This window comes from Pavona decussata, unplaced genomic scaffold (assembly GCF_977016875.1).
Source record: "Pavona decussata unplaced genomic scaffold, jaPavDecu1.1 SCAFFOLD_143, whole genome shotgun sequence".
In the NCBI taxonomy this organism is placed as follows: Eukaryota; Metazoa; Cnidaria; class Anthozoa; order Scleractinia; family Agariciidae; genus Pavona; species Pavona decussata.
Window position 1 is genome coordinate 3,309,917 of NW_028145556.1, and position 24,230 is coordinate 3,334,146.

Sequence of the window (24,230 nt, forward strand, 5' to 3'; positions counted from 1 at the left end):
GTTGTCATCTTATGCAGTGGTCATTGATGAAGATGAACCAGTTGTCAATCAGAGCATTGTCCAGGAAGTTGTGGAAGCAAGCCAGGGATCTTTTCCCCAGGAACAATGTAAGTTTGATTTGCTTTTGTATGCACATGACATTATAACTACAGCAATTGTGTGGTACCTCATTACAACTATGCCAGTCAGGGGACAGGTAAAAAAAAAAAGGATAACGACACACTACGATCCTAGTGGCTCACATGTCCGTAGCTTAACCTGGTTTCTGTAGCTTGAAGCAAATAGGAGTATTCCTTGAGTGTCTCGTTTCACATTGGCTTACATGGGGGAGCGTACGTACGGACGGACGGTCGGACAGAAGTTACGTCATAACCAACCCAAAATTTCTCGCACTGATGAGTTTACCAAAATCTCCTCCGCTACAATCAATCGACTAACGAAAATTCATCATTGCTACCCATTTATACACTTGAGTGAAGATAGACAATGCGGAGTAAAGTGTCTTGCTGACAATGCAGAGACAAACCTACGCCTGGAACCACTGCCCCTCTGGTCTTCTGACGTTAAGTCCGATTAAAAAAAAAATAATAAAAAAAACCCTGATACCTAAATCACAGCCGCACCTCTACTAGTCAGTGGATAGTTTTTTTTCATGGGCTGTGATTGGCTGCTTAAACTCTAGATAGTTATGGGAATGTAATATGTTTTGACATAATTTTCATATCCAAGGTTTTTAAACAGTGCTTCACAAGCTTAAAAGATTTCTTAAAATAGTCTCTTTTTGAAGTATTTTTGTACAAATTTTTTTAGATAGATGTATTTTTCTTCAAGGGAAATTCTGTACATTGATGGCTGAAGAGGGTTTCTGATTCAGGGAATGGATTGTTATAGCAACAAAAACACAACCAGAGTCCGTCATTCTGTCTTGTGGCAATACAATACACTCAGACTTCTCTTCCCGTTTTATCCCAGCACTCGGCAACATCCCATTGACGTTTTGGCCGTTGCACTCTTTTTTTTATAAGAACTTTTTTTGTAAGAACGTTGAGGCTGAAACTCACCCACATGTTAAAGGGGCACTGTCACGGCGATTTTGTTGTATTTTGGTCAAAACCACTCAAATTTTTGACAAAGAACCTTTCTATAACGTGAAATTGCTGTTAGAGCACCGCGAAGAAAATATTAAGCGATTTCTCCGAGAAAAACAAACTATAATCAGGTTTTATCGTTTTCTCTACAATAAACAGGAAGAACTTGAAAAATTTGGCCAATGTTTTCAAGTTGCAATCCACTTCCATCCCAGTCTTCCGCAGCCAAACATAATTGATACTAGTTTCTGTGCACTAATAAGGTTATTGTTAACAAAACTGAAACATTATTTTGACGTTTCCGTCGATTCAAATATGTATTTTGGCTATTCAAAGTGACCCAAAAAATAGGCGACACTGCCCCTTTAAGAACATGCTAAGAACGTACCCAACCTGAGACTAAGAGATAACTTTAAAAGCATTTTTATGCATTTGCATCGAGCTAAAAACCCTTTCGCATTGCCAAAGGAATTTGGTACGACACAGCGCACAATGATATTTTTTTGGGTTTCCTGGCCACGTTCATATCGAACGTTTCAGGCTCAAAACATAAAAAAGCTAAGAACATCCACTTTCGTTTCAGCCTCAGCCGGAAAATTAGACGTTCTTATAAAAAAAGAAAAGAAAAAAAGAGTGTATACATATGAAACAGACAGTGAGGAGAATTATTTCGTACTAAGTGAATCAGCCATATTTTCATAAAGCATCACTACAATGATCTGTTACATAAAAGTAACAAAGTAAGTAACCGTGTAAAAGTAAGGATAAGGTGCTATGTGAAAATGTGGTTCACCGGCAAGGATTCGAACTCCGGTCTCCTGCATTCATGGCAGACGTGATAACCATTATACCACAAGTGAACCAACAGTAGAAGTCAGGGTGAAATGGCACGGCTTATTCTTATTACTACGAAGATCACAGGGTCGTTCACTCACCATGGAGAGTCCGCTGAAACATGATTTCACTTAGGATCAACTAATAGCGAACAGAATTTTAGCTTCATCAAATAACGTACACTATACATGTACCTAAGTTGTCAGAATGAATCGGAACTTTGATTTGACTTTTTCCTAGTTTTGGCATATTTACCAAACGGTGTCTTGTCTTAATTATAAGCTACTATTGTCATATATCTACTACCTACATCGATTTTAAATATGCTTATTGTAATTAGTATTATCACTTTAAATTGTGAATTGTTTTTCCTTTTTGTGATGCGAGTGTGAGCATCTTACTATGTAACACGCGCAATAGAAGTAAATAAATTATTATTATTATTATTATTATTATTATTATTATTTATTATTAGTACTCCATAGTGATGTGCTGTTTGTGAATTCTATAGTAGCTTCAAGTATGGATAAAGAAATGATTGACATCCTGGCAAGTCTGGCTGAGGATCCTAATGAGGCAGGCAGCCAGAGAGCGATATTAAGCCAAAGTATTCTACTTGATCAAGGTAAGATAACAAATAAGTAATCTCAGTAATAAATGGAACAATAGCTGCCAAATTATGGCATAAAATTGTTATTAGGGGTTTAAATTTTAGTCGTTAAGTGTTTTGTTATACAGCAACAGAAAAGAAGGAAACAAACGACAACCTTGCACAACGTCATACCTCGAAAGCCTAAGCTCCTTTGGTCACTGCGCACATTTTACCTTTGATTATTTATGTAATTCAATGTTGTCTTTATATCACTTTTGTGATTTATTGTAATTTCCTACTATTGAAATAGTGCATAAATAAAAAAATCTGAAATCTGAGAAATCCTTATAATAAACGTCCACAAGCTAGCATGCATGCACGAGCGGGCAGCAATGGCAGATCATGTGACGGTACTCTAGGGAGCAGTCTCTTTAGAATTGGTCATATTCACGCTGGCATGCATTCTTTACTTCCAAAAAGACAAAGGATCAATGCTCCTGAGAATATCACGTGGTTTGTCTTGGACAATTAGCATATAGAGCGAATGTAGTTAAGGCCACGTGATCGCTAGCCAGCCAATGACAGTCGGAGTCAAACCTTAGGAAACCGCAGCAGTTTAGCAATGGAAGATATTTACTTCTCCGCTGAGTGGCTCTGTAAATCTCCACCAATATCCACACCATCATTTGGGTGAATAGTTGTTAACTGTTTAAAGGGGATGCGCCGTGTGACGAAGAGGCTAACGACGAGGAGGAGGAGCTGAGTGAGTCTGAAGAATCTATTATGATGTCGCAGAAGGTCTGGGACGATATTGAGATTGAGCATCACTCAGTGGGGTCTGGTGACGAACAGGTGACGGATGAACAAGGCGGTCACGTGTTTTCTCAAAGGTGAATCTATGTAACCGCCCCGGCAGAGTTTACCTTGACCCACGATAAAATAAATGCCGTCAGAATTTTGCTTAGAAATTTATCATTTGCTGCTTTTGAAAAGTTTGTCACTAAATGATCGGGTGTTGTCTCTTGGATAATCGCCCGATTTCAGAGCACATAAAGAAATTGTCCAGCTATCATTCCAAGAAATGCAATTAAGGGTAAGGCCTTAAAATAATGGTTTTTCCACAATCAAAAGACAGGACTCCGAAACGGTCGTACAATAGTGTGCATGCCCTAGTGCCCTTGTTTTGGGTCACTAAATCATTGATTTTATAGTTACTTCAGGGAATCAGGGGTCAAGCTGGTACACGAATGTTTGGTTTTGTATCAACACAGTTGACAACTAAGGGTGAATTGGCCACCGTAAAGAGATTTCAGTGCTGACGTTTCGAGCGTTAGCCCTTCGTCAGAGCGAATCGAGCTCTGACAAAGGGCTAACGTTCGAAACGTTTCGTGCTGTCCTCCTATATATTTTTTCTCTCTTTTCGTCTCCTTACTTTCTGTAGGCCGTCGTAATTTCCCAATAAGGAGCTTTAGCAACGACGATGGAGACGGCAGCGAAAACGTCGCTTGAAAATATAACTTCGCGTTATTTCTACTACATCGCGATTATTCCAATTCGTTCAACTTGTACAATGTGGACGAAGTATCCAGGAGCTAAACTGATAGGGACGGCGTTCAAGCAAGGAGGGAGAAAGATAAGTTCACCGTCGTGTGGTCACTTTCTCCACAAAACCTTGAATTTGGTCATTTCACGTTGCTGTTTTGCTGATGACGGCAAAGAAATGTACAAAAACATACAACGCACGTGCAGAACGATTGTTTTTGCTAATTAAACCTATTGTTTTTTGGCGTTCTTCTTGCCGTCGCCGTCGACGTTGTTAAAGCTCCCTAATACCCCGTAAATACGACCGCCCATAAATATCTGCAAACTTTTACGAACCCGGCAGTCTTACTAACAGTATTCCACACACTGTCTTACAAATTATAAAACTAAAAACATTTTAATAGCATTTGCAGGCTTGAATTGTCAAAGAATTTCGAACGTTCAGCCTGAGCGTAAAAAATAAAATTTAAAATAAAAATCGGTGTAACTAAATTCTTTGATGTGTTCACCAGAGCATCTGAGTACAACTTGGAGGGAATGTCGGACACTTGGATTGGATCGTTCTTGGCCGGGGATATCCCTCAATTTGATGGAGCAGCTGACGAACACTCTGATGGACCAGGGGATGTCAGAATTACTCGGAGAAAACCAGCAAAGGGGCGAACAAAGAAAAGCTCAAGTCAAGTTGAAGGCACAAGTAATACAACTGATAATTCTACTGAGAGAGCTATCTCCTTAACGAAACTAAGGAACACAGAACTTGCTAAAACTGAAACGACTTTAAAATGTAGTAATAATGTAGTAAAGAGTAAAGAATCTGTTAGTGAGGATTTTTGGCCTGTGAAAGCGAGAGCGATTCCTACGTATTCAAAGAAAGGTTTGTCTGCTCTAAAGATAAACAGGTCCCAGGCGTTGAATGAAGAAAAGCCTGAAAAGGATGCTGGGGAAGCGAGTGTGGTCATGGTGGATACTAGGGGGAAGGGGGAGGTGGAGGACGAGGACGAGGTGTTCAGGTTGGTTCTAAGCGAATCTAGTGATTCTGAAAGTAGCAACTTTGGAGGAGTTAACCTTGACTCAGAAGGGAGTGAAATTATGGCGAGGCAGGGAAATCGAACATCTGAAGGGATGGATACAAAAACAACTGAAATCTCTTCTGCGCGGAAAGATGGCAGCACAGGGGAAGATAGTTTAGGTTCAGAAGGACTGACTGAATCGAGGACAGAAAGATTTAGGCTTGAATTGAAGAAAAGCAGTAATGCAAATGCCTCAACGGCACGACAAGACAACAACATTCAAGTTAATTTAGCCTCGGGAGAAAGAGAGGATGAGAAGAGTCAAGAAGATCTTAGATCTGAAGTTGATAAAAGTGCTAAAAGAAGAACTTCTACTGCACGCAAAGAACAAGATGCACCTGAAAGCTACGCTTCTGTTATAACAAAATATTTTCACAGTCCTGAAAAAAACCGCCAAGGCATCAAAACAAGAGTAAACAGAACGAAACAGTCATCTAGCTCATGGGAACAATTTTCAAAATTGCATAAAGCAGATGATGCGCAAACTACACCACAAACACTGCCTCGTTGTTCTATGCAGCAAGGGCCGTACTTTCGCAAATCTACCTTACGTAAGAGGAAACTGTCAGACGTGGACAAGAAGGAAAGAGAGCTTTCTAAAGAAACAACGTCGCGTAGGATCGAACGAAGCAGTGATTTAGCTGTCTCTTTGAGTGCCATAAGTGGCGCCATGTCTAATTTGAAGGTCTCGCTAGAGGATGTTTCCCAAATACCAGCACTAAACTCAAAATATGGTCAAGCTGAAACTCGTTTGAAAAACAGATGTGAAACGCCTTGTCAGAGTTTCACTCGTGTTGTAGACCAGAAGTTAAGCAGCGCGGTTAAAAAAGAAAAGTTTTCACAGAAACGTTCACCTGCTCGATCGAAAACGAGTGAAATATCTCCCTTGCCCAAGAAGAGGACTTCCCCAAAGAAAAGGGAAGAAAGAATGAAGAAATATGGCGCGTTGCCTGTTCTAATTGCAAAGTCACCTAAGAAAAATTCAGTTGATAACAATCAGCGCTCGGAGATGTCACTTGCAAGTCAACAACGTCAAGATGACATAAGAGTTCACACGTCGCAGATGTGTAGCAGAGGGACGGGGGTTACCGGTACGGGATATACCTCGTCCCGAAGTCGCACCCGCGGCAGTGATAGTTCAAATCGACTAAAAGGACAATCATCATCTGCATGTGCTCTTAGCAATGAGGGAACAACCCGTAAAGAAACGGGACCCTTACCGTCCCGCTTATTATCCCTTAAATCTGCCAGTGAAAATAAAAACAAATCCCGCAACGAGTCAGGTGGCACTTTGTCCGTCCAAAGGAGAGGTCTCAAAAGAAAGCTTGTAATGGACGCCGAGAGAGACCTGGGGCTCACACCTGTTGGGGTCTTGCCTGGCGCGGGAAAGAAGAGAAAGCTTTCATTAAAACTTCTTTCAAATAGCTCATGGAGAAAGGAAAGCATTGCTAAAACCCCTGTATTGCCCGTCGAAGAACGTTTGGTTGAAGTGGACAAACCTGTTGAACAAGTTGACGAGGCAGTCGGAAAACCTCTTCACAGCCAACAAGCTGAATTTGACATCGACAACAATGATGGACGTGTCGGTGATTTTGCTTTGAACAAAGCTCTGTTGGATGATATAACGTGTATACCTTCTAGTCCTGGTGAACCAGATGCGAGCGACGAGTCTTCACCAAACGGAACAGAATCAAATTCACTTCTTCTTTCATCAGAGACTTCTCGCACTTTTAGCAAATCTCAAGAGAGCTCCGACGTTTCTTTGCCAACCGAAAGCGGATGTAAAACAACTGACAATGTAGCTAGTGACTCGAATAACATGCAATTACAATTTGAAGAAAGAGATTTCCCTGAAGAAAAAGACACCGAACTATTAGCCAATGCGCTGTTTAATATGTCCTTCCCGTCACCCCTCCCCTGCGGTGAACAGTGCTGCTCTCCACCCCACCCGTCGACACCGCTGGAAACAAACAGCGATGGCTGTGATATGAGAGGCCAGAATGAGAGTGTGGACGAAAACGAAGTTTCTGCTGTTTGTAGCAGTGTTGTCGAAGAAGACAATACTTCAGATATGGCTGCAGAAGCACAGAGATTTTCGACATTGTCTTCTCAAACGCAAGTTCAACAAAACGCATATTTTAGTCCCGCAGGCACCTGCTTGCCCAAGGGATCTTTGCTTTTGCCATTGCACCCTCAACTCGGTGAAACTCAGACTCAGTTTGAAAACACGTCCGTTGAAATTGACAATTGCTTCGGTGAGAAAATTTGTGAAAAAGTCATAACAGGTGATAAGGGATCTTTAGACTCACGGACAACCTCGAATCCAAGGGCGAGTGACGAAGTCTTACTTTCGGAAGGAACTGTTAAAGAGGAAAACAAGAGTTTTAATTCCAATCCAGAGTTTGCGATTTACGAGGATAGGTCATGCGGAGATAAAACTGTCCGTGAAAGTGAGGTAAACAAATCACCCACTGACGTAATTGGTCTTGAATCTGTGAGAAAGGAATCACGTGACGCGATTGATTTGACTGATCTCTGTGAAGCTGGGGAGCGCAGTTCTTCCAACAATGAAAACCGGCAGTTTGTTCTCATGTTGAGCACAGAGGAGGAGAGTTTGAGCAATACTCAGTCATCATTCCACAGTAATCAACACATCACTGAAATGGATATTTCCGTACAGGAAGATACCGATCATCGCAAACAAGACGTTTCCACTGAACTAGGCATGCACGCTGACATTCCTGATGCACTTGCTACAGAAATTGTCGATCAAGGCAAAAGCCAAACTTCCAGCACACATGTCACTCTAAGTCGTCCAAATTTCACTTCCAGTAATCTTGGAATTGTGAGTGTTGTAGCCATCAAACCTTTAAAGAAGCCACCGACCTCGGATGAACTAATGAGTTCACTGAAAGATTATGGGCTACCGCAGTGTAAATACCAAGAGCCATTCTGCAGTGACCCGGATGATATCCCAGACTGCCCCAGGTTAGTGGCGTAGTGGTTATTATCTTTGCTGTTGTTGCCAGTCCCTCCTCCCGAAGGCATTTCCATCAAAACAAACCCGTTTTACCTAACCCAACTTCACGTAACCATTTCTTAACTGCTCCTAGCTCAAAAGGGTTTTAAGTTTTGACAATGAGTATGCAGAGTAAATAATAAATGTAAGGCTAGTGCCCTTGAAACTGACAACATTTTACGGTGTTTTTTTTTTCCTTTCATGATTAGGGTTTGACTTCATGGAAAATTAATCTGTAAATTCTGGATTGTTTTCTAAGTTGTCCCAAAACCAAGTCATAGCGCATGTTTCTTTCTTTTTATTTTTTTTTTATTTTTTTTTATCAGGTCTTAAAGCACTGCTTCACTTTGTGGTTCAACCCAGGAAAATACTTAAAAACTTTTGCTTAAGCAGGACTTGACTATTTGTTTTTGTTTTGCAGAGAAGTGGGTGGAAGAATTTTAAGAATTGGATCAAAAGAGGTTAGTTGCGAGACATTATCGGTCATTTATACAAATATAGCCAATATTTCAAGTCAAAAACTCACGATTGTGAGCGTAAGCTGTCACCCATGATGTTAAAAGGTAATCAAATGGTATACTCGTGAAATTAGGAAAAACATTTTGCTTGTGTTTTGTCAAAAGTCTAAAAGTTTCCCGAGGCTTTATTAGAATTTTGACAAAACGCGCGTGAAATTATTTCCTTTACTGGTCACCATTTGATTACTTACACACTTGTTGTTACATTACATGCCTTTCGTTTTTGTGACAGGTTTCATATCTTCCTGAGTTTGAATCCCCAAGTTCTTTACAAGGATTAAAACATTGGAGAATGGTAATGTCCTCTTCTCGCGAATGTGGCATTCGAAGTATTTGCCAAGCCATGGATGATGCGTCGGCACTCCACAAAAACGTGGAGCTTAAGATCGCTCTGATGGGAGATGGCGATGTTGTGGTTACACCATGTCGAGACCCACCGACTCCCGAGGTGGTGAAGGCCTGGGCACGAGACAAACTTGCAAAACGTAATTCAAAGGGATGGAAAGGAGTAGGCGATTTGGCTCCAAAAACGTTGGAACAAGTGAAAGAACCTTCACAAAATGAAAATTGGAAAGGCAACAAACTGGATCAAGATTCAGAAAATAAAACAACAGATGTAAACGTTGCCAAATCACCTGAAGCAGAGCTAGAACAGGCCATTCCAGTGACTTCAGATTTAGAAAGACCTTCAAAGGAAGTGACCCAGAAACTTAATGCGTCTTCTTTGGACAGCAGTCTTAAAAAGCTTTTTGATAGTAAACAGAAGGCGCTTGATGATGTTGAAAGTGTAAAAAAGGGAGACGTTTCGGGACTGTCCGACTCTTTTAGCCCTGTGGAAGTAACTAGTCCTTGCAGTTTGTTCTCACCAAACGAGGCCAAAATGTTCACATTTGCTTCCGGGACACAATCGGAAGTGGCGCGTACTAACCACGATCAAGATGAGGTTTTAGGCACTCAACCAATGGGCGCTGAATGGCGTGACGCGCGAACTGAACCCAAAGAAGTTGTTGTTACTTCCGGTATCAACTCAGTGACAGTCACGCCAAGCAAACTTCGCACTCCTGAACAGACTCCTTCAACAACGAAGCAACCGCTGTCACCTTTACAGCAGAATCAAAGTCCTGTCTTTCCTGCGCCTTATCACAGCACTCCAGTGGCCACCAAATTGGTGTATGGTGCCCAGTCTCCTCGCTGTACTCCCATATCAGATGCCGCCACCAAAGTGAAGAGATTGGACACTAATGTTACGGTATCTACAAAGAAAACTGCAGGGGCCCAAGCCTCCTCGGACCAGGCTCATTCACTGCGACAGCAGCTGCTGGCCAGTCAGTTCAAGGTATTGCTGTTTTTTTGAATTTTTCTTACTTGTTTTTAAAGTGCATATGAAGCAGAAATGTTTTTTTGCGAAGTTGTTTTATAACGTTTGAAATGCAAGGTTCCAAAGTTGAGATGTATAGGGTGAAACTTGACGATTTTACAAGCGCCGAAAGTCGGACTATTTTGACCCCGAAAAATGGTTGTTTAAATCGCGTGGGCAAAATACCACGTGACAACGTCCGCTGACGTAATGTTGGGTACAATATGGAGGATAGAGCAAAAGAGAAGGCAAGAGGAGGGATATCGCCCCTAGCAATGAAAGTTGTAAAAACAGTTGCAAAATAAAGGGAGGTAGAATGCACCAGTTTCCTTCGTAGTAAGAAATCAATGAGCGTAAACAAAACCACATGTATTGACCCCAACAGTACGTTACAAGGGGAAATTGCGCAATAAACTCGACCCAGCCTTTTTCGCACTTCCCCGATCCATCGTCTCCTGAGAAGGGACCTTGCCCAGAGTCTTGAAAAAGGTTTTGTTTTTCTACTTTCATGTCTTTTTCTTAGATTTAAGTGCGAACCGTCCTCTTGCTATAACTAGCTCTTTGGATCAGTGAGGTGGTCTCCGTATATTTTTGCCAAAATATTTATCTCTGTTTCTTTTGCTTTTAGTTCGTCACCCCAGGTGCTCAACCTAGGCGCTCAATGCCTTGGAGCTCACAGATAGAGGGTCCTTCTCCAAACAATACATACGGGTTCAAGGTCACTCAGGTGAACCTGCAAAACGCCAAGGCCCTCCACGAGGTAATAGACGCTCTTGAATCATGTATTTCAGTTTGCTACTGTGGGCATTCTTTTGGGGGAAGTAGAGAACGGTTGTCTTTCTTCTGTACAGAGAAGTGGAAGAAACTCTAGTGGGAACACTTTACCTAAAGCACTTTTTAAGTGTATTTTTTTTAGCGCCGAGTAATAGAGAGATTTAGACTGAATTACGTTTATGGCGAACGGCAGAAATGACCACGTGACCATGTTTATCCTACATTTGACGCTCGCTGTTTTCAGTTTCTCATTGCAACTGAGCAGTTTTGCGTTAACATCAGAGGTCAGAATTATTTTGCACCATTCTCATCTGTTTAACATTTTTTTCAAACAAATATAAGCGTGAACCTCACGATGGAGAAGATCGAGAAGATCACAAAAGAAGAATTGTTACATTGTTTACCGTGAAAATCTGTTAGACATCATCGGCACAAAGAATACATACCTGTTGAGCTGTCGCCACTTGAAGTAAACCAACGCTGACTCTAGGGTTGATTTGATTGTTGGAAAAGGCCGAAAAGGTCCCGCCAACCGCCATTTCTACGGCCCTAAAAGACCGTAGAGTCGATTGACAATTCTTCTGACATCTTTTATCCCAAAGTGCCCTCGTAACAACTCACATTTGTACATCAGGGAGGGGAGGGGAGGGGGGGGGAAAAACTGCAACCCGGAGAAAAACCTCTCAAAGCAAAGACGAGAACCAACAACAAACTCAACCCACATATGACGCCGAGTAAAGAAAAAAATCCAACCCGGGCCACATTGGTGGGAGGCGAGTGCTCTCACCACTGCGCCATCCCTGTTCCTTAACTATATAAAACCATGTTGTCTCTGTTAAATCCGTCTAGTGACTATCTCCTTGAAAAGACGATGCAGCAGTTAAAAAATACCGCGTCAGCAGTATGTAGTAAAAATGACATGCGCAATCTCCTTTGCAGAGATGACTCCAGCGGTCGATCCTTTTGTCCCCCCAAAAATAGCACATTTTAAATTTCTCCCGTATTTTTCTTTAACGTTTTTAGCTGATACTTTGCCTGTCGTTTTCCTGCGTGGTGTGACCTCGGCTCATTGTACTTTATAAATTTTTAGGTCCAGCACTTAACGCTGTTCAGTTTAGAGCTTCATGTAAGAACAAGACGTGACGTGAGGCCAGACCCCGAGTTTGACCCAATCTGCGCGATATTCTACTACATTCAAACAGACAGCCCTCTACCTGATGGAAATAACAAAGTCACGGGCATCATATGTGTGGATTCAGAATCTGCCAAGATTACTTCCTCAGCAACAGGTAATGTTTTAGCAACAAACCAGAGGGGAAATACTGTCCAAACTCTATGAATCCCACACACGATTGGTTGTGTCAATTGTTCTATAGAGCGTTTTCATTCACGTGACTACCGGCCATATTGGTTTACTGAAACAAAAGAAAGTATTTGCGTAAAATTAGAGTTTAATTCCCAGAGGTTTAGTTTGGGACACCAACATGGCCGCCGTAACGTCATGTGAAAACACTCTATATACACCGTATTCCAAAATGGCTACCATTTTAATATTCTTCTGTTGGTATTCAAATTAGCCCTTCTTGCCTCGTTTTTAAGATCAAAAATCAAAAAAATATTTTATCTTGAACGAGGTACAAAAAACAAAAGAATATTTAAAAAAAAAAAGAATATTTTAATATTCTTTTGTTTGGAAGCCATTTTGGAATAAGGTTTGTACATTGCAAAATTCAGTCGAAGTCGTCAGTAGAGTAATGACCAGTTTTCAAATAAGAATGTGGTATCCTCATAAGTTCAGAGGTGTTTTACGTCTCAGTCCTACTGTAAAATAAGGGCGATGTAAAGGCTCTCGCAAGGTAATAAGTAAGTAAATAAATAAATAAATAAATAAATAAATAATAAATAAAAAAACTGGGTAAACAAACAACTCTAGGCCCAAAGGCAATACAGCAACCACTTCTCTGACAAAAATATCATCAGCGACGCCTTCGTAGTTTCCGTACGGTTTAATCATCTGGTAATTGTTTTCTTTGTAGAGAACAAAGAAAGCAGTCTTTCTAACAGCGAAAATTCCACAAGACAGTCTCCTAACAAAGACGCCGTAGCTTCGACATCAACTAGCAACGTATCAATGACAAACACATCGCAAAACACCCGTGTTGGCCACTCCAGACCTCTGCTGTGCCGAACAGGAGTTACAAATTACGATGTCCTGTATGTGGCTGAAGAAAAAGACCTCTTTTCAGCTTTGCTCGGCATCATCCACAAATGGGACCCTGATATTTTGATCGGTTATGAAGTGCAGATGCTTTCTTGGGGATTTCTTCTTGAGAGGGCGTTGATCTTTGAAATTGACCTTTGTACCCGCCTTGCACGTGTTAAGGGTTCGTCTTCTGGCAGCAACATGGACGCTGAGAAGGACCGATGGGGCGCTGCGCATACCTCGGAGATTAAAATCGCTGGACGGATAATTTTGAATGTCTGGAGGCTCATGAGGCATGAGGTAAGGTCTGAAAACCAGGTGAACATCTAGTGATTTTATTCTGTCTTTTACTGTTTGAAACCAACATTTCATGGTTTTATTCAAGTTTGTGTCAAAAACATTCCATTTTGTAACTGATGTAATCATTGTATCGTCCTTCCTTGTAATTAGCTCGTATGGTAAATTTGGCCTCTTGTCACTCCGTTTTGTGTCATATCCTAAGTTAGGAGCAGCCTGGACCTTGTAAGTCCCCGGCTTCAAATTCAGGCTTCCCATGTCACCAAACCTACTTTGTGTGTATACTGTGTAATATTTAGTTATGTAATATTAAGTCAAGTTGACTTTTTTTATATGCTGATGCGTGCATTAGATGAAACGTAAATGTGTCGGTAATTTCAGGAACCGGTGAGTTGGACTTGTGGCAAAGGCTTACGACATTGTCGCTTACCTTTTATTTTACGTAACAGAAACAGGGAATAGAAATGGTCTTGACTAGGATGGATACTTTAAAGTTCGATGTCCAAGGAAACTAATAAAAGAACGACACGGTTTATCAAGCGATAAAACACGCCTCAACTACATCGTAAAGGAAAACGAATAAAATCTCTTTAAGCCTCAGTACATTTGAAACTGCTTCAGCGCTACAAACAATCTCAAAAATTTATGTCTCTCTAAACTTCCCCAGTATTGCTTGACAATGCTTCTTATTCAAAGGCTTTCTATTTTATAGGTGGCGTTGAATAGCTACTCATTTGAGAATGTAGCGTTTCATGTTCTTCATGAGCGCATTCCTCTGTTCACATTTCGCACGCTGTCTGATTGGTGGGATCATCGAACTTCCCTTAACCGATGGAGGACAGTCGATCATTACGTCACACGTTGCCGTGGTAATGTCAGGATTCTAGAGTCTGTGGATTTCATTGGTCGGACCAGTGAGCTCGCAAGGCTTTTTGGGATATTGTTCTTCTCTGTCATATCTCGTGGATCGCAGGTATCTGATAAAGAAATGTCTGAATACTTTTAGAGCACACTGTAATCTTGGCTTTTCACTTCAATTATGTAAACACCTTTAATGTTTCGGTGGTGGTACTGTGGCTTTCGAGGTCACGTCTTTAAAAGAATGGGGTTTTTTGTCCAATGACACGGTTTCCTATGAGGCAAGATCGCTTGAAAAAGAGAAGGCACCGATTTGTATAGGATTTGTATCAGTTTGAAGTAAGATATTTACACATTTTCACAACTCTGCGTAATTTGTGTAAAACACCATTACAGGTACCACATGCGAATGCGCGAGAAACTGCATCATGATTACACGCGAGAAAGTGCCCCGTGAAAGGACTTGCGCAACGTTAGACAGCACTCCAAACTGTCCACTGCGCCCAACAGCGTTTGTCCTACGTTGAAAACTCAAGGCTGTGGACGTTAAGGGGAGTATGTCTACAGTATATATTTTTGTTTTCTTTTGTAGTATCGCGTTGAATCCATGATGCTGAGGATCGCAAAACCGATGAACTACATCCCAGTGTCTCCAAGTGTGGAGCAACGAGGAGCGTAAGTGTTTTACAGTGTGCGTACTTACAGATTGATTTACTAAACAAGCGTCCTTTTGACGCTTTTCGAAACTTGTGGCGATTTTTCAACCCTCCTTGTTGCTTGATGCATTGGTAGTCATTCTTTTGCTGGCTTTTTGTCCTTGGTGAACCGTTAAATCGGTTTCAGAGAGGAATTTGATCTTTGCTTCGACCTTGTACTACTTTATTTATTATTTACGATAAGTCATGCAACTGAGCACACGAGCAAAAAAAGTTATTCTATTCTGTTCTATTTGATTTTTCCTTACTACACTCTTTGATTGGTTCAAAAAATTCGCGCCACTTTCTCGACCGATCAGGAGTCAAACCAAAACCAATAGTGACCTACTTGTACGCAGTTCCCGCGCTTGGCACCATGTATATGTATTTTTCTGGATAAATCAACTAAATAAAATTAGCTTGGAAACAAAGCAGTACCTGTCATATACATTTTTATCCTCTTTTTAAAGAATGCGAGCTCCAGAGACCATTCCTCTGGTGATGGAACCGGAGTCCCGATTCTACAGCGATCCAGTCCTGGTTCTGGATTTCCAGTCTCTGTACCCATCTATGGTTATTGCCTACAACTACTGCTTCTCCACTTGCCTGGGGCGAGTCAGTTGCCTGTCAGAGTAAGTCACTAGTCCATTAAGAAAGAACACACGTTTTCCTCGTTTGTTTACTTTTGAAAACGTGAAATTTAAAATTGATAATCTTTGATTAGTTTATGTAATGTTTAAAACATGAGCAGCAGTGTTTTACCGGGATTTAAAACCACGAGGCGCAGCCGAGTGGTTTTAGACCCGATAAAACACGTGCTGCGAGTTTTTTGAACGGCTTCGAAAGCATTCCTGGAAAAGCGTGTGTCAAGAGAGTTCATAACAATGATGCTTTTGTGAACGTTGGAAATTAGCATCCGAGAAAAACATTAAACACCGCATACTAATAAGGAGGAGGTTTTATCGGGTTTTAAAACCACTGCACGTGATGTTTTATTGACCATTTGATAGGTCAATGGGCTTATGAATTATTAATGAGTTTTGAAGCTCCGAAATAAATGACTGTATGAAGTGAATGATCTTCCCTGGAAAAAGAGGCTGAAAAATTGGCAATGGATTCAACGGGATTTGAACCCTTATTTTCTGCATTGCCTGTGTAAAGCTTTGTTAACTTTTAGCTATGTCCCACGCCTGGCATCGCTCTATTATTATTATTATTATTATTATTATTATTATTATTATTATTATTATTATTATTATTTGCAGGTATGGCGAATTCAAATTTGGTGCAACGTCCCTCTGTGTCCCACCAAGTCTTCTCAAGGTAGATTCTGTGCTTCGCTGCGTTTTTTTGTTATTGCTTACTGGCCGTTGAGTATGAAACGAGAGTATGAAACGCAGTTCCTGTTTGTTCTAAAGACTAAGTACCTTTATCTGATGGCAAACCTATATAAAAGTGGATCATTTTATCCACTGGTCTGCATTTCGACTAATGAAGTTTTTTACTGTTTAATCAACCGGGATTTCAGACTGAGGAGTTACCTCACTCATGGTATCATTTCCTTGATCGGTGAACAAGGAAAAATAATTACATCACGTTCACATTTTGAGTGCTTTTAATTTAAAAGCCTTTTGGTCGACACAGCCATCTAAAAGCATAGTGCACCATGCAGGCGATAGCAAGTCTGTTAGTTATATATAAGAATTTCATCTTCATGTTCTACTTTTTTGACGCATAACATAATTCTCTGACGGTACGATATTGTTTGTTCTTTCTGTCTTACGCCTCCCTTGCCGTAACGTGATGAAACAAAATATTCGTTTACCACGCGGCGAGTTTCCACCACGAAAACCTTGAACCCAGATCAAGGTAAAACCTCTGATTGTCTGAAATTAATCTGAATCAAAATTTCTTTGAAATCCAGCGAGGGCTGCACCATCAATAGTCATCCCTTAAACCTTTTATTTTTTAAGTAAACGTTCCTTAAGCCAGCGACACACCTGGCGATTTTATACGCCGATCGCGGCGACTTTGATCGCCGGCGTAAATCGCATTTTGGCCACCGATTGATGCGGACACACTTGGCGATTTTTTTCGCCGATCGCGGCGATGTGGCAGTTTTGAAAAGTCATGTGATAAAATCGCCCAACCTGATGGGTTAGCTTTTCTGGCGATCGCGGGAACAGGCACACTTGGCGAATTCAATCGCCGATATCTGACATGTCAGATATCGGCGATTTTATACGCCGATCGCGGCGATTGGCGAAAATCGCAATCGCTGCACCGGGCACACCCGGCGATTTTCGCCGATCGCGGCAATCGGCGTATAAAATCGCCAAGTGTGTCGCTGGCTTTAGAGCCGCTAAAGAATGTCTTCTTTCTGCCTCCTATATTCCTCTACAAGAATCCCACAGACACCGTAAACATCTTTATTCATAAGCGTTTTTTTTGTCTCAAATTTTAGAAGCTAGAAGGAGACATTCATATCTCTCCGAATGGCGTGGCGTTTGTGAAACCCAGCGTCAGAAAGGGTATCCTACCCAGGTAAATGGCTTTAAAGCATTTGATTTTTAACAAATGTTATGTTCAATTTGTATATTGATTTCACTGATTTACATCCTCCCCAATTAGCACTCCAGTGCTAAATACTCAAATAAAGTTAATTGTTATGTAATTATTATGATGCAGCGTAAAACGTATAAATGCAATTGTCGAACAAGTTCGTCGGGCGGCCAGTGTAGCCCATGAACTGAAGAGCAAAACGACTTATTTACACAGTATGTAAATACACAAGAAAATATTATATTGATAAAACTGAGAACAAGCGTTGAGTAAAATATATGCCTTCAGTAAAATATAAAGAAACTTTAAACGTTAACTATTATTATTACTAGTAATAGTTTTCACTAGAGCTGCCCCCTGCTTTTGAAGATCTGTTTAACACCTGTATATGGTTTTACTGGATATAAATACTGTGCATACGAATGTTAAAAAAGAAACGTTTGAATATTTATTGAGGTTAACATCCATGTAACTGGTTAGCATATTTCTCTTTAAATTTGACATTGAAATCTATTACAGTCATACAGTTTTGTTTTGTGAAACAGCAACGTATTGTATCTATAATTATGTGAACGCGTGGTTTGAAAGGCTGCTAAAGATGCAGAAGATGGCGAAACGTGACTTCGTGGTTGCAAGACCTTGCCACTCTGCTAGAAGATGGCAAAACGCGAACTCGTGGTTGAAATGCTGCTAATGATGGCGAAATGCGAACTCGTGGTTGCAAGACCTTGAAACACTGCTAGAAAGAACTCGAAATGCTGCTAGAGGCCGACGAAACGCAAACTCTTGCTCGCAAGACCGTCAAACGCTGCTCGAAGACCTTGTGGTTGCAGAATGACAGCGCCTTGCGCGCTTGCTGAAATATTACCCGAGACCACCGTGCGCGCCTAGTTTGATCAAATCGAGATTTTTTTTCGCATACTAACAAATATACTTACAGTACTTACTTTCTTACATTTTGAAATTCCTTATATGTATACACGCGGGGAATCCTAGGGTGCCCTGCGGGGGCAATTATTATTACTATTTTGTTTGCAAAACGTATTGCAACATACGTCTGTTAGAAAAATAATGACTCGTTTTTTATTGTTGTTACATAAACCTCAAAACGTTTCTGGCAGCCAGAATAACGTTCCTGATATGATATCAGTGCAAGACAGAATTCGCCACCTGGGTTTGCAGTCCGAGTGGTGAGAGTGCGACTTTCATGACCTCAACCAACAAACGGAATTCAAGGGTGGTTGCCAGAACAGAAACCAACTAAGTACACGTTCATTAACGAACACGAGAACGGTTTTCTGGAGGAAACTCTTCAGTTTAATTCCAAGTCAACCTCGCGAGCAACATGGAAATTAATTAATATATATTACACTTTTTTTGCGTTGCGCTGTAAAGGCCCGTTTAAACGGTTTCAACATTCCTTCAACATGCGTTCAACACTTTTTTTTTAACAAAATGTCGGGGGCGCTTGAACAGGTCGTTCAATATTGTTGAAAGTGTAAAAATGTTGAAAGGTTATTGAAAGCGTGTTAAATCAAATTTAAATTGGTTTAAACTTTCATTTCATTCAACATCGATTCAACATTTTCTTTGTTCTTGAAAATGTTGAATTGAGTTGGAACCGTTTGAACATTCCGTTCATCCAACATTTATCCAACAACCGTTCAACTTTTGTTTGACGAATGGTGATCAAATGTTGAAACCGTTTAAACGGGCCTTAAAACAAGCCAGCCTGCGTAACTTGCAAGTTGAAAATGAACAGCGGTTGTGAACCAAATTCACCCAAGGAAAATGATTGAAATATTTGCTTTAAAGTAAGGAGAATTCCGATGTTAACTTGACTTTGGAGTGACTTTTTTCATTAGTATGTTGGACGACATTCTTCAGACGCGGATCATGGTGAAGACTTCGATGAAGAGATGGAAAGCTGACAAAGTAAGAGCTTTTTATTGATTTTCCAAAATATGATCTACTTCTTCTTCCCAATACACTGAGGCAAACTTTTATCCGCAGCCAAAAATTAGAACCGCTTTTTACTCAACACCAAAGAAAAGTATTGATCAGTAGCTTTTATTTGAATGGTCACACTTTAGGATTTCATCCACAGACTCAAAAGTTAGAACCACCTTGTACAGCATAATAAACAGCACCACAGTAAATTACTGCTCAGTAGTAGCTTTTATTTGAATGGTCACACTTTAGGATTTCATCCACATACTCAAAAGTAGAACCATGTTGCATACAGCATAATAAACAGCCCCACAGGAAAGAGCTGCACAGAAGCTTTCATTTCAATGGTCACACATTACGATTTCATTTACAGACTCAAAATTTAGAACCACCTTGTACAGCATAATAAACGGCACCATAGGAAAGTACTGCACAGAAGCTTTCCTTTGAATGGTCACACCTCAGGAATTCATCTTGTGTTCGTTAGCTCATGCTGTTTCTCTTTTCCAGTCTCTCGGTCGAATGTTGGACGCTCGTCAACTGGGTTTGAAGCTTATCGCAAATGTAACGTTTGGGTATACGTCAGCGCATTTCTCCGGCAGAATGCCGTGTGTTGAGGTGAGCAGAAAAGAAGCATTGTTGGTCGTATTAACGAGTTTGTTTGTTTGTTTGTTTGTTTGTTTTTTCATTTGAGTGTCGAAAGTAATTTAGTAAATGTTTTGGTTGCTTTACTTCGTTTTGTGATTCATTCTCAACCAATGAAAAACAAGACGAAAACCAATCGTGACTTGTTCGCACGGGTTTCCCGCGCTTGGCACTGATTGGCTCATTGCGCTGTTTACATCTCCCATGATTGATTTGGGCTTAACGACACTGCGAAAAACCGCCTTAGACTTGCCATATTTCGCCCTTCAGAAAGAAACCAACACCAGCGTATGGGAAGCTGCTTTCCTTTGTTCTTTTTGAGCACCTGCACAAATTTGACATTTTAGTTATAGAACCTCCACTTCACGACACCTAAGAGCTCACAAGAATCTTTAGTTAGAGAGAAGTGGGTCTTTCCGGGAGGAAGAGTAATAATATTCTAAGTGGCTTTTAGAAAGTCTACGAGTTTGTTTTCACCAACTTCCAGCTGAAAAGAGCGGAAATTCTAAATACGGAATACTCTTGAACTCTCGACCTCAAAATGAATGTGCTCTTTGGAGCTAAATGACTTGGCGAGGAGTGCGTGCTTGCGATTCCTTTCCAGACAAAAATAGCCTTGCTTTTCGTGTTCTTTTGGATCCAGTGGGTCTCACTGCAAAATGACAGCACTTACTTTTATTGATTTCATTTTTGCGGTAAAGTGTAATGGAAATTTTTGTTAACAAACGATTTGTTTCTATCTGTAGATTGGTGACAGCATCGTGCGAAAAGCGCGCGAGACCCTAGAACGAGCCATAAATCTTGTGAACAACACTCCACGCTGGGGCGCGCGTGTCGTGTACGGGGACACTGACAGGTAAATTGAAAACTTGGTGCCGCCGCGTAGCGCGTGTCGTGTGGAAGGACTTGGGAACCGCGCGCGAATCGAGCGTGGTGTGTACGGAGTCACAGAGAGTCTAACATTAGGGACCACGGTTCATATTATTTGTGCTACTTCGCGATTATTTCAACTCGTTCAACTTGTACAAAAACGGCGAACTACCCAGGATCTAAATTGTTAAAAGTGTCGTTCAAGTTATAAAAGAAAATGAAAAATGTCGTCTTCTGACGTTGTCCACAGAACCTTGAATTTGGCTATTTCTTTTCTTTTTTTTCGCAGACAACGGCAAAAAAATGTACCAAAAGTTAAAACGCACGTGTAGAGCGATTGTTTTTTCTCATTAAATCCTGCTGTTTTGAGGCGTTATCTTTCCTGTCGCCGTTTAACAAAGACTTATCGCCATTTACACCAAAATGCGGATTGAAGTAATAAGAAACTACAGCTGGAAAATCCGAAGGAATCCGCTTTGCCGTAGTTATTAAGATCTTATTTAACGTAATATGTTAATTATTTTAACTTTTTGTGTGTCTACGTGGATAAATAAATTACTTGTTACTTATTATTACTAACTGATTATTGAAGATTGGAGTGGTGGATCTTTCTTCACACATACAGCCGTATATTAAGTTAGGAACGATGTAACAAATCTTTGCTCCATCCCAAAAGCCGCGGGATTCTTGATATGAGGACAGACAAACTTGATAAACATCATGGAACATCGTTATAATGAATTTTTGTAGCCCAAGGAAATTGTTCAATCTTCCCATAAAATGGCAGCTAATTTGCTTGAAAGCCCTTACGGTGCTAAGAAAAATCGAGGAGGGGAGCTAGGCCAAGCTTTGTGTAGCTTTGTCAAATATTCTTCCGTCCCTTTCTTCACTGTACTAGGAAGGCAAGCCTGGTCACTGACCAATTCAAATTTATCCATCCTAGCAGAAGTCTGTCAAACGCTGTGAATAGAATCTTTCCCAAGTGACCATCTTACGGTTTCAAGCGGTCTCTTTTTCTGACCAACTGAGTGGATGCCAAAGGTTTATTTATTATTATTTTAATTTAACAGAGATGCAAACTGTTTTCAACTTCATTACTGGGGGGCAAAATGATCGGTTTGTATCAGAAATCGAGAAATTGTTGCCGGTGCTATTCTAACACAGGGAACCCATAAGGTGCTTTGTAAAAGAGTCTACCGATCAATTTTAGAAGAGTAGGTTTGCTGGAAAATGGACATTCGTGTTTTCAATTTCCCATATCTTCGTCTGTTTGGTCTGTTTAGCCCTTGGAAAATTCTCGGACCCAAATATAAGAAAAAAGCTCAAATTGATCATACCCCTCCTTTTACATCTAGAGCTCGCAAGTTTGATTAGCAACATTTTTCAATAATTGATTCGTACGGAAAATTATTTGTCGAGGATAAATAATGGTTATTGTTTATTATTTATCAGATTTTCATCGACACGCTGTATAAATTCTCGCCATGTTTTTCCAAGTGCTAATTACGTGAAAGGGCTTACTGTTCACTAGAGATGCTTCTGAGACTTCACCATAACCGTGTGTACGTTCGATGTCATGTCTGTTTGATCTCTACTACGAGGAAACATAATAGCACTTCTAGACTGTTTAGCATGTGTTGTTTTTGTGACCTGATAATCATACACGTCAAAGAACTCTTGTGTTTTGAAAGAAAACTTCCTGAAGCTTCATAACATCTTATCATACCATGGCGTTAAGGTAGCGTGACTTTTTTGAGGGCTAAAAAAAAATCGCGATATTAGTCTTACGATCGGCTCTCGATGTATATCTGATCGGCCATAAATGGAGCGATTTTGATGGTGGGGTAAAATTAATCGCATTACTGTGTGGTATTGCCAATCTGTTTCTTGATTGATAAAGTATTCTTTAAAACGGTAATGTAGATGCTTGAATACAAATTTTGCACGCAACATTGCATGCTGTCGTGAAGTCAAGTTATGATGAATCATGATAACAATTTCTTTCAAGTTTCGAAAACATTTCCCTTGTTGATTGTGTTTGAAATAGGAGTTAATGAGACAATGTTTGATGAATCAATCCCGGCAGCCGGGAAGCCCATAGATATCAATTCAGTAGAATCTTTGAAGAATGCCAATTTGATAACAAGCTTGCCACGAAACACCGTGGAACAGTGCTTTTACTTCATCCATGAATTAAACACCTTAAATATTTTGTTTTCTTTTTCTATTTCATCTTTTTAATTAATTATCACCGACTTTTAATACGCTTGTTTCGCGGATTTGGAAAAATCCCTTAAAGGTGCCGCTTTTTGATAATGAACAAGAATTCTTTCTCCAAATCCAGTTCAATTTTTCTGGATATTTATAGAAATTTATTGAGCTCTCGGAATAGAAATCCTTTGATATATCTTAAGTTTCAATATTCTGTCGCCATTTAGCCTGCGAGCAAGCTCTCTATTATAGGTTAGCTGATGCGAGAGGATTTAGCGCGGGCAGGCTAGTCGCCATTTTATTCGCAAACTTCCAGTAGGAAAGGACATGATCGTTGACAAGTGGTAGAAGTAGAATACCGCCCACTGTAATTTTGTACATGGTGAACTTGGGAGTTTTGGATCGGTCTTCGTTAATTTATACTGAAATACTAAATAAAAATAGTACCAAATCAATACTCGCTCTGTAAATCTGCAGATTTCGGGCCGTTCTATCTGTCTGTCTTTGTTTGAAACATTCAAAGGGTTCGAAACCTTAAGAGGAAACGTTCTCGTTCTTTTTTTTTTTTTTTTGTAACGTAAACCCCTTTAATCCCACTTAAGCGCTAAACGGTGACCAACTTTCAGTTGTAACATACGGGTGGTCCTATTTAAGAGCCTTTATTTTTATCAGAGCGACCAATTCAATCTTTTTGAGATTCTATTTTTTCTTTAAAGACGCATAACTCGTCTCGCGCGTACGGCCAATGTTATGTTACTCAACTGTTGTTATGAAAACCTCTCGTAAGCGGCCATTTTCATGTTTTCTAAAGGGACTACTTTGCCTAGCTCCGATTTTGGTCGCTTTAGTTTTGGGCATTTGAGGTTCAGCAAAATTCACCTTTCGATTTCTGGCGGCAAATTCTATGTTTAATATGAGAAGATATTACAAGTGCGGCTTTGTAACCTGACGAGACATGAATTGTTTCTTTCAGCTTGTTCGTATTGCTGAAGGGTGCAACAAAAGAGCAGGCGTTCAGTATCGGCAAAGATATTGTTGATACTGTAACAGCGATGAACCCAAAACCAGTCAAACTCAAGTTTGAGAAGGTATGAATCATGAAAGATGAGTAAACGTACAACAACTGTCTAAAAGTTTTCAAA

General features: G+C 40.4%; 1 protein-coding gene across 2 annotated transcripts in view; it reads left to right on the plus strand.

Annotated features, from left to right (window-relative positions):
* Positions 1-24,230, plus strand: part of LOC146466625 (DNA polymerase zeta catalytic subunit-like) — a 42,967-nt gene that overhangs the window by 10,578 nt on the left and 8,159 nt on the right. For both annotated transcript variants that reach the window (XM_085127170.1, XM_085127171.1), the window contains exons 10-27: positions 18-107; positions 2,434-2,547; positions 3,230-3,404; positions 4,569-8,117; positions 8,570-8,609; positions 8,899-10,002; positions 10,652-10,783; positions 11,888-12,086; positions 12,834-13,300; positions 14,010-14,270; positions 14,748-14,830; positions 15,321-15,482; positions 16,116-16,173; positions 17,315-17,394; positions 19,278-19,347; positions 19,873-19,980; positions 20,754-20,863; positions 24,062-24,176. In XM_085127170.1, the coding sequence (XP_084983296.1) occupies positions 18-107; positions 2,434-2,547; positions 3,230-3,404; positions 4,569-8,117; positions 8,570-8,609; positions 8,899-10,002; positions 10,652-10,783; positions 11,888-12,086; positions 12,834-13,300; positions 14,010-14,270; positions 14,748-14,830; positions 15,321-15,482; positions 16,116-16,173; positions 17,315-17,394; positions 19,278-19,347; positions 19,873-19,980; positions 20,754-20,863; positions 24,062-24,176 (6,917 nt within the window). The remainder of the gene's footprint in view (positions 1-17; positions 108-2,433; positions 2,548-3,229; positions 3,405-4,568; positions 8,118-8,569; positions 8,610-8,898; positions 10,003-10,651; positions 10,784-11,887; positions 12,087-12,833; positions 13,301-14,009; positions 14,271-14,747; positions 14,831-15,320; positions 15,483-16,115; positions 16,174-17,314; positions 17,395-19,277; positions 19,348-19,872; positions 19,981-20,753; positions 20,864-24,061; positions 24,177-24,230) is intronic.